Here is a 13,533-nt window from a genome sequence, read left to right on the forward strand (position 1 = left end):
TCGTTTGGTGTCTCTTTGAAGTGTTTTTTGTCTCTTTGAGGTCTTTCTGTGTCTCTGTAATGTATTTGTAACTCTCTGATGTCGTTTGGTGTCTCTTTGAAGTGTTTTTTGTCTCTTTGAGGTCTTTCTGTGTCTCTGTAACGTATTTGTAACTCTCTGATGTCGTTTGGTGTCTCTTTGAAGTGTTTTTTGTCTCTTTGAGGTCTTTCTGTGTCTCTGTAACGTATTTGTAACTCTCTGATGTCGTTTGGTGTCTCTTTGAAGTGTTTTTTGTCTCTTTGAGGTCTTTCTGTGTCTCTGTAATGTATTTGTAACTCTCTGATGTCGTTTGGTGTCTCTTTGAAGTGTTTTTTGTCTCTTTGAGGTCTTTCTGTGTCTCTGTAACGTATTTGTAACTCTCTGATGTCGTTTGGTGTCTCTTTTAAGTGTTTTTTGTCTCTTTGAGGTCTTTCTGTGTCTCTGTAACGTATTTGTAACTCTCTGATGTCGTTTGGTGTCTCTTTGAAGTGTTTTTTGTCTCTTTAAAATATGTTTGTGTCTCTTCGAAGTCTTTGTAACTCGTTACAATTATTTTGTGTCTCTGAAGTATTTTTTGTCTGTTTTAAAATCGTTTTGAGTCTCTTTGACGTCTTTTTAACTTTCAAGTCGTCTTTGAAGTGTTTCTTTGTCTCTCTGTAGTTGCTTTGTGATTATTTTTAGTCTTTTTCTGTACGTAGCTCTTTTAGTTTCATTCTGTTGGTGAAGCCAAGAAGGGCCCTGATCATTTGGGTAATGGGGCTCTGTTTGGTAGGCCTGTTTATTATCCATCCCTGTCTTCATGTGTGTACTGTGTGTGTATGTCTTTTTAGGTTGGGTGCAAAGCCTGCATGCAGCAGTGAGACTCCTAGCAGTGAGACTCCTGAGGAAACTGACTCTCCCCCCCGCAGCCGTAGTGACCCTTACCGCTACAAGATGGACTATCCCTGCATCGGAACCTGTCTGATCATCAACAACAAGAACTTCTACCCAAGCACAGGTAGATACACCCTTTCTACAAAACACAAAGGTCTTTTTCATTGTATAGTCACTTGCACTCAATGTTCTGCATTTTTAATAATGTACACAACAAACATAAAATAAGTATAAAAAAGATCTTCTCTGATGGACTTGTACCAAATCATATGGGAACACAAAAGACTCAAACCAGTAAAACAAAACAAAATGGCTGCTAAAATGTCCCTGAGAACAATCCTTAGGGCCTGAGCACGAAGTGTGCAAAGACTTATTGTTCTGCATAGAATTCTTATTCTTCATAGTCTGGGGATTCGACCTGTTTTTGAGGGGGTTACGACACTATTCATGTATCGACATTTGGCAACGCTGCCAGGACGGGTGAATATTTTTAGATTCTGGAGCCGATGGGTTCAAAATGTCCACCGTGCTCGCTAGCGCGACCTATGAAAAAACAGTTTTCGAAAAATATACATAATCGCAGCGTCACTCTGATTTTGCACACTTATCCGGGTGGAGCTGCTCTACATATTATCCTCACGTATCCCTATGCTCCGCCTACTAAGCTACACCAAACTTAGTGTACAGCATCAGTGGAGGGTCAGACACATTACCGTAGGAAATGAGCACGATGTGTGGAAAAATGTGGCCGACATCAATCGCAACGTATTAGCAAAAAGGTGTGGCTTACACATAAATGCTCATGATTCATCCACAATTTATCCAAATATCACAGATTTCAGTGAATAGGTGCAGTCTGCAGACCCGGCGCCAGAATAAACCTAAAGGGAGGGCATATGATTTTCATGGGAGGGCACACAAAACCATCACGTGCTGCGGGCCTGCGGCACAATATATATCAAACAGCAAGGCCAACAGCATTGCGTAAAGACGCACACTTATCGCAAATACATACACAAATAAAGGGCAACACAGAAACCACTTTTGAAACATTGTGTGCGTGGCAGCACAAACACTGGTATTGTCATACTGATATTTTGTACAAACTGTAAAGTCCACTGAGACAAATGTAACATTTGTGATATTGGGCTATATAAATAAACATTGATTGATTGATTGATTGATTGACTGGTAAATCACGAGCAAGGCACACTGGTTAAGGATGGCAGCTTCCTCATCGCTGCACTCGGAGAGAAATAGTAGAGACGGAGACGATGAACAGTTTAGCCCGCCTTGGGCATGGTTTATTATCCTATGCACTGCAGGCAGGTGCATCCTTTCGCTCAGCCGAGCTAACTTAGAACATTATTTTGGCCAACTCTGCATCTTTGTGCAGCGTATACTCAAACAGCGATAGGAAGAGCCCACTGCCTGACTCGGACATGCTGTGGAGTGAATCGTGGTCACCTCTAAGAGGGAGTTGGTTGACAGCTAAAAAAGCTATAATATGACAGCGACAGCTGAGCTGACACGTAATAACGGTTCCGTGCCAGCTGATCTGCACCAAAGTACTAATTTCCTTATTTGTTTCCTCGCGTATCTGTCTCTCTCTCTCTCCACAAACTCTCACATGAAATGTGTTCTTTTGATGCGGCATGTCTTAGCAGTCCTGTTTCCAGTCGCAAAAACCTTTGACAGTAAAAGCCACATCAGATGAAGACGTATTGACTTTAAACTGTCTACAGGGGAAACAAAAGGCTGCGTCTGCTTTTAAAGAATACTCAAGCCATGGTCTGTTGTGTACCATGCAGCGGCAAAAGTGCGCTTCTTTCCTGAAAACAATCTCCCTGGATAACGATCCAGTTTCACCTGGTTGGGTTTATTAACCCCAAGATCATCTGGGGCTGTTGGTCTTTGAGCGGTTGCTGGCCCAATAGTACCTGTTGATGTGCTGCAAAGGTAGCGTCTGTAGTAGAGGCTCCGGCACGGAGGAGGAGGATGCTGGCGGGTGTGTTACAGGGTGTGGCAACGCAGGTGGTGATGGTAGGGTGCCTCGGAGGACAGCGTTGGTGGCGGCCGCCTTGATGAGTCAAGGCTTGGGCTCGCTAACTCAGCCCCGGGGTTTGCCGAGGTCAAGCTTGTGACATTAAGGCGTGCTGCTGCAACGGCAGGTGCAGGGTCGCCAGCAGCACCATCGGCTGCAGTTCTTTCATCGCTATTTCGTTTGAATAAATCCTTAGACCTTTTGAGCCAATTTCTGATGTCCATTTTGTAATTCAAACATAAATGGGAGTCTACAGAATGCACAATAAACAAATCCAGAATAGGCAGCAGAGTGTGACGCTGTGATTGGTCTAAATGTGGACGAATCACAAATCACAACAGACACATGCATTTATTTGACATAGCCTGTGATATTTTTTTTAGTTACTATTAGGGCCGGGACTCGATTAAAAAAATTAATCTAATTAATTAGAGGCTTTGTAATTAATTAATCGAAATTAATCGCATTTTTAATCACATATAAATATTTGACCTGAGAACAGTGAGAAGCAATTTTTTTCACATGGATTTTAGTATACCATTAGGCGCAGTCACACCGCAGTACTTTTCCCACAAAGGTTCATGAGAACTCTTTGAACCTGGGGGTGGATTAGGCAAATGAAGCCGCTGACGTCACTTCTTCTTCTTCTGCTTTGGGTTTACTGGCAGGCCGCAAACCACTTCACGGCGTATACTGCCGCCCAAAGTCCCCGGCCGGAAGTCCCCGGAGTTAGGGACTGGCTTCAGTAGAAGCTGCTGGGACTCCCAGCAGCCTTCCGAGTAAATCGCTAGAACGCCGACACCTCCTCATCTCCACCGCTCCCATGTTTTATTTTGTGTTGCCATAAGTTAGTCTCTCTGCGTTTCTGCGCTGGGCTAATGCTAATGCTAATAATGCTAATGCGACGATAATAAAATGGCGGCTTCACAAAACTTTTTGGGAGTTTTACGGGGCGTGGTTTGCAATCCACCCAGCCAATCAGACATATAGCTCTTTTCTCACAAGAGAGCCGTACGAAAGTCCCTGCTCTCTAGCAGCTCTCTGCTCTCTAGCAGGGACTTTCGTGGGGGTAAAAAGGTTCTCATTAACTAATTTTAGTACCGGCTCTTTTTGGTGTGAACGCGATAAAAGAGGCTAACGTCCACGCTAGCTGCTATATGTTTTGCATTGAGGTGATACTTGAGGCTTGATGTGCTGCGGTGATATGCGAATTCCTTTTTGCATAATTTGCACACAACCGTGCTCTTATCGACGCTTCCATCCGTCCGTTTTTTAAAACAACATTTCCCACTGTTGTTCACTGTGGTTTGTTGTTGTCTGAAGTCATGAACGTTAGTTGGTGCTCCAGTATAATCGGTACGCCTGAAACTCATCCAGTGAGAAACGTTCCGCGGTGCAAAAATAAGTGCGATTAAAATGCGTTAATTTTTTTAACGCGTTAATTTTTGTGTAATTAATTAATCTTAATTAACGCGTTAAAGTCCCGGCCCTAGTTACTATCTGACATCACATACATCGTGGCATAAAAGTTCACAGTTTATTTATAATTTAAAAAATGAAGAAAAAACATATATTTTTTAATGTTATAAATAATAAAAAGGGCCTGGCCCTCGTACGGCGCCGGGCATGGCAGTCTGTCTTGGGGAATAGGCACAGAAAAGCATGCCATTTTGGACAATAGGGGGCGCCAAAAACACAACAAATGTATACCTCAAGAACAGTTGGACGAAATATATATATTTTGTCATAGATATACTGGAAGGATGAGTATAAACTGAGATTTAAAGTGTCGCAACCAATGATGAAGGTGGGCGTGTCCTCTTCAGTTTTTTCTCAAAATTGAAGAGTTAAAAACACTTACGGATACATAACTTTGTGTTGAAATGAGTTATGGCCTTTACATTTGGAACACACGTGACAGCCCGCGACCTTTTCCAGATTGTACAAAAAAAGTTTTTGCAAATACGGCTCAATAGCGCCCCCCTATTGTGCGGTAGTCACATATAGTTTCTCCGAGCTACCCGAATCTTGGCACAGACATTCCTCATGGAATTGCAGACATATTTCCAAATGTCTTCCATTAGCCCCGCTCCCCATAAAGTCGTCCATTTTGAAAAGTCGGCGTTATTCATGCCCACAATGCGAATTCCTCCTAGGGGAATGATCGGAAAAATTCCAAACCAGGACAAGTTCAGCCCCTATCCAATATGATGCTAAATTGTGAAGCCAATTTTTGATAGCTCAATCGTGGAGGTCGTAAGCTAACAGCGAATACACAATTTTTGCCGATTTACATGTTGCAAATGACTCCAAACTACTCGCATATGGTTGTTCCAATATGCACGAAACGCTGTATACACATTGCTCTTATGATTGCGGACATCTTTCAAATTGCCTTCCATTTGGCCCGCCCCACAGAAAGTCGGCCATTTTGAAAAATGTGCAGTTTTCATGCATTTTCTACACATGTTTGCAAACTTCTCCTAGGGAAATTACCGAAAAAATTCCATTCCAGGACAAGTTCAGCCCATATCCAATGCAATGCTACATTGAGAAGGAATAGTCAGTCGCTCAAACGGGGAGCTCACAGGCTAGAATGTACAATTTTCCACCATTTAGATGTCAGATAAGCTACTCTGCCTTCCACATCATCTCTCTCTCTCTCTCACACACGCACACGCACACGCACACACACACACACACACAGGGAGGATACATCAGTATACCCTCGGTTAAAGCTCCTCCAGAGAGACTACTCTCTCCTCTAAATCAGTGTGTCCTTGGTTACATTACATTACATGTCACTTGTTAGACGCTTTTATCCAAAGCGACTTACATACTCAATACTGTGGGCAATCCCCACAGGAGCCATTTGGGTTGAAGTGTCTTGCCCAGGGACACAACGACATATTGACTGCAGTGGGGTTTGAACCTGTGACCCCCTGATCCGAACACCAACGCACAACCCACTGCACCACACGCCACGGATAATCGTTCCTCGATGAGCCTTTGGAGACATTTGTTTTCCTTCGAGGCGGCGCGCCCACATCCGTTTCCGGGTCGGTGCCGGAGGACCCAGGAGTCCAGGGGTGTTTCTCAATCTTGAGTACGCTTGCTTGGTAGCACATGTCTTCCGAGCGTCTTGCTTCAGAAGCGAGGCAAGAATACTTCCTGGCATTTGGAAAACAAAGAGTGGAACAGGCTAGCAAGTGTGCAGGTGTGCGTCACATGAGAAGCCCCGCTTTACATTTTCCGCCACAGATTTGGGGAAATTGGTCCGTGCGCAAAGCATTGTGGGGATTTTAAGACCGTGGAGTCTACACATGTGCAGCCTCGACATTTCTCCAAACGAAGTACGCCGGGCTCGGTAGAATTCCAAGTATGCTGGACATTGGAACAGTCCTTCGGCGGCATTCGATTACGTAGTATGCTTGAAATAGTGGCTCTGGAGCAGCTTTACTCGCGATTGAGAAACACCCCTTGGACTTGAACACTTGAGAAATTACAAACTGCTCATTTCGGAGGACTCGACTGGCGACCCTCCCCGACAGGCGCTCGGACGCGAAGGCCAGCCCACAACTGTGCACGTCTGTGACCGCAGTTTTAATTTCTAGTGTTACGGTTCCTACACATCCTTTTCCAGCTACGTATTTCCAGCTTCACTCGTTTCCATTTTTGCCCAAATTACTTTACTTTATATTTACCGTATATACCGCCATATTCCCCATAATTGTTTTTCAAAGTTCCTTTTCTCTCACCCGGCAAACAGCAAAACCTTTTATATTTCACATGTTTCAAGTCTTACACAATAGAGAAAACAATTAATTTATAATAAAAACATGGATCTCAAAGCTTCTATAACAGAGAACAAAGAAACGTAGGCAGCATAAACTATATTCTCTTAAGTCTACAAAGTAAAACTCTAATATTAGTAGGGATGCTCCGATCGCCAATTTTGGGGCCGGAATCAGTATCGGCCGATCGCCGATCCGATCAAGTGGGCAGGGCCTATGGGGATCTTCCATTTAAAGTGATATTTAAACAGGCCCGGTTCCAGAACAAAATGACTCAGGGTGCATCTGAGATTAGAGAGGGTGCAGTGGTAAAGTGCTATTTTTACACCCTCTAAGATTTTTTAAAAAAATATTTAAGTTAAAAGCATCAATCTGGTGCACTTTGAGAGCACCCTTATGCACCCCTGTAGAACCGGGCCTGTGTTTAAAATTCAGTTAAAGGGGCTCATTCACTGGCGCTTCCACAAACAACAACCAACATAATTATTACATTCAAATGAAGTACATTATTCAAGTTTACATCAACTTTGGATAATAACACGGGGGGAAATGAGCAGAAGCGCTCTCTTTTCCTCTCTCCGTCTCTCCCCCCCTCTCTCCCTCCTGACAGCCTGTCAGTATCTCATGCAGCTCACTGATCCAGTAATGAGTGACCCGACAGTGAAGAATAAACATATTTATAACTAGTTTAGCTTGTTCCAGAGGTAGATAAAATAGCTAAGTGTATTAGGTCTAACTCTTAGTGTGTGTGTTGCTCTGCTCATCGGTCCGTCACAGCGGGTGGAGCTGCAGGATTTCTGCTTCACACACGTTGCATACCGCTATTTTATTGTCATTTTCGGACACCTTCAAATACTGCCAGACTGGTGAAGCCATTTTGGCGAGCTTGTTTTGCCGCGCACAGAGAAAAGTGTCATGTATTTTACGTCATAATTTTACGTCATGCGATCGGCTCTCGCGATCGGCATTTTTAAGGCCCTGACACACCTACCAGATTTTGCGAGTCAGAGGCCGTCAGAGGCAGTCGGGCATTTGCGGCGCCCTACTCAGGTTGGTGTGTCCCGCACCGTCGTTGCTTTACGGCACAAAGAAATCACTCTGATTGGCTGTTGCCTCTTTTGAATGACGAATACACACTACCGCTGCCTGCTGGTAAGGACAGTTATTGCCACTCGTCGACTGAAGTCTTTGCGGTGTGTTCGTAGGCGGGCGGCGTAGGCAGGCAGCGCAGGCGTCGTAGCCGACGCAGGTGACGTAGCGGACGTAAAAAGTCGGGACGCCTTCGGTACACGTTCTTTGGTCTCAGGTTGGTGTGTAGCGGCCTTTAGAGAGCACCGATCGATCGGCAGTGAGTGAGTATCGGCGGAGGATCGGTGGCCGATCGATCGGAGCACCCCTAAATATTAGCTGTCCACATTTTTAGTATGAGTTGAAAATGTTAATTTCATATCAAAGTAATCCCGTCCCTGGACTGCTCTACTTGTGTTTGTGTCTCTCTAGGGATGACTGCTCGTAACGGGACGGATTTAGATGCTGCCGCTGCCATGAAGACCTTCTCTGAGATGGGTTATAAGGTCCAGTTTGCCAATGATCAGACCGTGAAGGAGATGAAACAACTGTTGTGTAATGGTAACAGAAACCAGTGTTTCATTCATTCCAAACTGCCACTGTGTGAAATCAAAATCTGACAAGTTTACTCTTGTCTTGTTTTTTCTCGCTTGTGCCTCTAGCATCCAAGGCGGACCACAGTCAAAATGCATCATTTGCTTGTGTGTTGCTGAGTCACGGAGATGACGGGGTGATATACGGTATCGACGGCTGTGAACTGCTTGAGGAACTGATAAAGCACTTTAAAGGAGATCGCTGTAAGGGTCTGGTGGGGAAACCCAAGCTCTTCTTCATACAGGTGAGAAATAAACAAAGTGACACAAACCTGTTTTACCGGTACCGTCTCTTGCCACATAAGTCGTTGAAATGCTAGCAATACTGACACTGATTTGACATAAAAACATTTTTATAGCCGGGGTTAATAAGTTATGCCTACACACAGGTAAAAAAATAAACAAAAACATCTTGAATAACGTCTTTAGCTAACAAGATGCATTTTTTTTATATCAACAAATAGCCCATTTGTGAATATCTGTAGCTCTTACGTGTCTTATTAAAGCACCATTCATGCCAAAAATTGGCTAAATGAAACTACGAAACATCATCACGCCGAACATTAGCTGCCTTTAACTTAGCAATGTGGACGTGACCTCATGTGACTGTGGTCTGACTTCTTACTTCTGGTGATTGCATTTAGGCTTCACAAACATAAAAGTTGGGTAAAGATATGGAGATTAACCTGCTAAAAGAAGTCTTATGAAAGCTAGTTTGCCACAGAGCTTAGTCTCTGCAATATCTTAAAAGCGAATGGAAGATCCCATTGTATTTTAGTTTAGCGAACTTGTGCGATTCTAACTTCCTGGTCGGCATCCTAAAATATATCATACCTGTACCACTCTATAAAAGCTCAGTACAGCTTACTTTTCCCATTTTAACCTTTAACAATAAAATATACATTTAAATTCACTAAGTTATTTGGCTAACAAAGAAAAGTTTTCCAGTTTATCTTTGGGATTTCAAAGAAGGAACCTTCACTAGCTGTTCATGCAAAATAATGCAAACGAGGCTCTCTCTCTCGGGGGGTTGTATTGGAAAAAGCCTGCAACAAAAACTGCCCCTGCTGACATTCATTACAGCAGAATGTTCTCCTTGGTTTAGTATCAGGATCGTCCCTATTGGCCGAATAAAAACAGGCTAAATATCCAAGTCAACCAAAACACTGTAAAATGTATCCCTCTCATATCTGCACTCTGCAATTATATAACAAGATTCAGCTGTTCAAAAGAGAGAGAACAAGGAAGTTCTGTTTTCAAACTGTGGATTGGAAATCCACACCAAATGTGGTTTTCCCTTTTTTAAAGTTCTAAGTAAGGGATAATGTGCGCGAGCCAGTCATTAATGAAAAAATAACATTGACCGGTTGAGCAGGATCAAGACGCGGAGCAGAGGGTTTTGAAAATCGCCCCAAAATAATGATTTTTGTAATGATTTTATTGATATCAAAAATACCGTATTGCTTCCGATAAGAGAAAATTATCCGCAGCACTGAACAAGGTTTTCTTTAACTGTCCAAGTCTGTTCACATTTTCTTTTCCATCACCAGTCTTGAAACACTGCCAGAGCTTTAGTTCCTGTCTGTCTTCTGCTGATTTCTCTGACGTCAAGTATTCCACTGTCTTACCTGATGAAGGAAAACTAAGTAAATAAAAACACTGGTTGTTATAGCAGCTGTAAACCACATGCAGTGTTTGCAGAGCTTCTGTAGCACCATGAAACACCATCACACTTAATGTACATCTATTAATGGTAACATATGCAGCTGTGACCCCTGTCCTCTGCAGGCGTGCCGTGGGTCAGGCCTGGATGAGGGATCCTGCATTGAGGCGGACAGTGTGGATGCCCAATCATCTGAGAGGATTCCAGTGGAGGCAGACTTCCTGTATGCTTATTCCACTGCTCCAGGTAACTTCAAACAGAAGTGTTAGAAAAGTCAAATGGAGTATAAGGGCCATTTGATTTCAAATAATATATATATGTTGGAGGTGGGGGGGTAATATTATGAGAGAAAACTCAGATTTTCAATGATTTAAGTCTAAAAAATACATAGGATGTAATATAGGATATGGTAAAAAAAAATAAAACATATAGGAAATAATTCAGATTTTATCACAAAAACTCCATACCATCGTAATTGTATGGACTTTGTAGAAACATATCTGTGAATTAAGCTATTTAGAAGAAAACAACATGTGAAAAAATATTCAAGTTCTGCTCTCATGAATGTACAACTTTAATCGTCTCCTTTTATTTTTGTATCACCTGGCGCTATAATTATTATTAATAACATTTCCTACAATGGCCATTATACGCCGTCATAGTTAAATACTTCTTGTCCTGCTATAATTTCCTGCCTTTATGCGTTATTTTCATGAAAATACACACTGTCTGATACCTGTATAAAGCTGAATTGGCACTACAGTGTGTGTGAGCCTTGTAATCAGAGTGTTCACACTGTCCTTCAGGCTACTACTCATGGAGGAACCAATGCAGCGGCTCCTGGTTCATGCAGTCTCTGTGTGAGATGCTGCAGAGATTCAGCGGAGAGCTGGAGCTCATGCAGATCATGACCCGAGTCAACCGAAAGGTGGCGCTGCACTTTGAGTCCTCCTCCAAGCTGCCGGGGTACAGCGGGAAGAAGCAGATCCCCTGCATCGTCTCAATGCTGACCAAAGACTTCTACTTCCCTAAAAAAAGATAGAGCGTTCTTAACTACAATCAGAGTCTAAAAACCAGGTATTACTTATTTTTACCGAAAAGAAAATACGGCATCCAAGAGAGTAGATCTCTTGGATGCCGTATTTTCTTTTCCATTTTCTATGTCCATTGTCTTAAAACACTGCCAGAGCCTTGTTCGATTAACAACATTAAAATGACAGAACTTCTTTCCGCGGATTGACAGCACTGTAGTCCCTTCTTCAGAGCGTCGTCCTGAGCGAAGGTCTGTTAGCAGAAAGATTAACCTCTAGAATGTCCAAATTGACCAATCAGAATCAAGTCTTCAACTGAGCTGTGTAATAATGAGCATTAACTTTCTTATATGATTTTTTTTTTTTTAGTGGTTTTAGAAAACGTTTTTACTTCCTGTGGTGCAGTAAAGGGTGTTGGGAACATTATCAGTGATTTCACACTAAAACATAAGCAGAAGCCTGGAAATGTGGACTTCTTTTACAATAGCATTAAACTGTATATTTAAGGATAAACAATGAGTTTACAACATACAATGTGTCTGCCTTTTAACAGTTTTTGAATGCAATCAATACACAAGCACAAATGGATCATCATAACATTTCAGGCAATGGCATTAAAAAGAAAAAAACTGGAATTACACAGGAATTATTTTACGGAGCAAACACTTACATTTAGTAAATCAACAAAACAATATTAATTAATATAATATTTATATGTTTTAAGAAATACATTTTTCAGCATCTAGAAAGTACCTTTTATGCAGAACAACAATATGATGAAATTAAAGATAAGAATTCCTGTAAGTCAAAAATAATAACTTTATTTGTAAAAGTAATGGCAGTATCTAAAAAATAACAAGAAACTCGTTTTGAGATAATGACCAGAGAAGTTTCTCATTATAAAAACTTGCAGGTAGACCTGTCACGATAATTAATTGTGTTAGACGATACATTTTTCCCGGAGATTATTGCAATAAACGATAATATTGTCGGCACTGTTGTAAGACCATTTCAGACCACTAACATAATGATAATATATAATAATCATTCAAGTACATCCTTTCAAACAGAAATGTTTATTGAACATTAAACATTGCAAATGAAATGTGAAATAATATTCAAATATATAAATTATATATAATAAATAAAACAAATGCATTTAATTATAACAAATTAATTAAAATCACACACAACCATAACAATCAATTAAATAGACTCAGGCTGGAAAACAGAGCTCTCTCTCTCATATATATGTATATATAAATAAATAAATATGATCACACATTGTCTCACAAGCAAAAAAAACCTCCTTAAAACAACAGTCAGGTGTACAGTCCACTGTCCATACAAAGACCCAGATGCCTCAACAGGCCATATCCAAATCTGTATTTCAAAGATTTCGAGCAAGGAACACCAACATGTTTGCATTGTCGGGCAAATGCATCTTTGATTGTAAACTGTCGGGAAGGTGGGGGCTCTCCATCTCCAGCTGCCGTGTTTGCTCCCAGCTGGGAACACGGAATGGGTAGGTTGTGTTTCAGGTGCAGTTTAAGGTTGGTCGTATTGCTAGCTTTTGTTGCTACCCTTTTTTAAACAAATGCGACACACCGCCCGGTTCATTCAAGTCCGTAGGTTCGCCTCGTTGATTTGGCTTAAATCCAAAATACTCCCACACCGGAGATGTGGTATTAGGTTTTACAACTACTTCCATTTAACTTCAAATTCCCCTCGAGTAAGTCACACGTTGTCTCCTGCTTATCTCTATATTATTAATTTGGCTGCTACACTGCTGCACGCGGAGTGTCCTGACCTGGCTGTGTCATGGGCTGTGTGTGAGCCCCTCACAGTGCGCCTGGCTAAAATACTGGTCACATCCTTATGTAAACAAACACGCATGTAAATGGAAATTTATCGAGCTCAGAAAAGTTATCGAGTCCATTTTTATTTATCGTACGATAAGTCAATTTATTGATTATCGCGACAGGCCTACTTGCAGGGTTTATTTTCATCACATTGGCAGAAATTGGCTTCCATACCTCGAAAACCAAAACTCCTGACATGCAAGGCAATAGTGGTTAAAAACACACAACAAAAGAAAACTAAACTAAACTCAGGATTTACTATTTCCACAAACATTTCTTAACCAAATGTTTTACTAAATATGTGTCAATGGAAATTTGTTGAGCCTTTTAAGTAACCAGAAACTGCCTCCTTTTCAGATTTATTTAGTAATATTCTGACTTTTAAACATTCAGTCCAAGTGTGTTCAGAGAGATTAGATTTTTTTTTTTTACCCTTCTGTTGTCTTTGCGTCAAATTTGACCCGTCTCTAAATGTTTTCTTGTAAAAGAAATGTGGTTATTTCATCTAATTGCCACAAAAATCACATCGTTTCATGCAATGTTCTACGCAACAACATTTATTATCACTATTTGCATTGAATGATGGG

The 13,533-nt window shown here is 41.6% G+C and overlaps 1 protein-coding gene across 1 annotated transcript in view; it reads left to right on the forward strand.

Annotated features, from left to right (window-relative positions):
• Nucleotides 1-11,618, forward strand: part of LOC117550380 (caspase-3-like) — a 14,138-nt gene extending 2,520 nt beyond the window's left edge. The window contains exons 3-8 of the mRNA XM_034222814.1: nucleotides 849-1,015; nucleotides 8,230-8,358; nucleotides 8,460-8,635; nucleotides 10,179-10,299; nucleotides 10,860-11,138; nucleotides 11,194-11,618. Coding sequence (XP_034078705.1) covers nucleotides 849-1,015; nucleotides 8,230-8,358; nucleotides 8,460-8,635; nucleotides 10,179-10,299; nucleotides 10,860-11,095 — 829 coding nt within the window. The 3' untranslated portion in view covers nucleotides 11,096-11,138; nucleotides 11,194-11,618. The remainder of the gene's footprint in view (nucleotides 1-848; nucleotides 1,016-8,229; nucleotides 8,359-8,459; nucleotides 8,636-10,178; nucleotides 10,300-10,859; nucleotides 11,139-11,193) is intronic.
• The last annotated feature ends 1,915 nt before the right edge of the window (nucleotides 11,619-13,533 follow it).

This window comes from Gymnodraco acuticeps, unplaced genomic scaffold (assembly GCF_902827175.1).
Source record: "Gymnodraco acuticeps unplaced genomic scaffold, fGymAcu1.1, whole genome shotgun sequence".
Taxonomy (NCBI): domain Eukaryota; kingdom Metazoa; phylum Chordata; class Actinopteri; order Perciformes; family Bathydraconidae; genus Gymnodraco; species Gymnodraco acuticeps.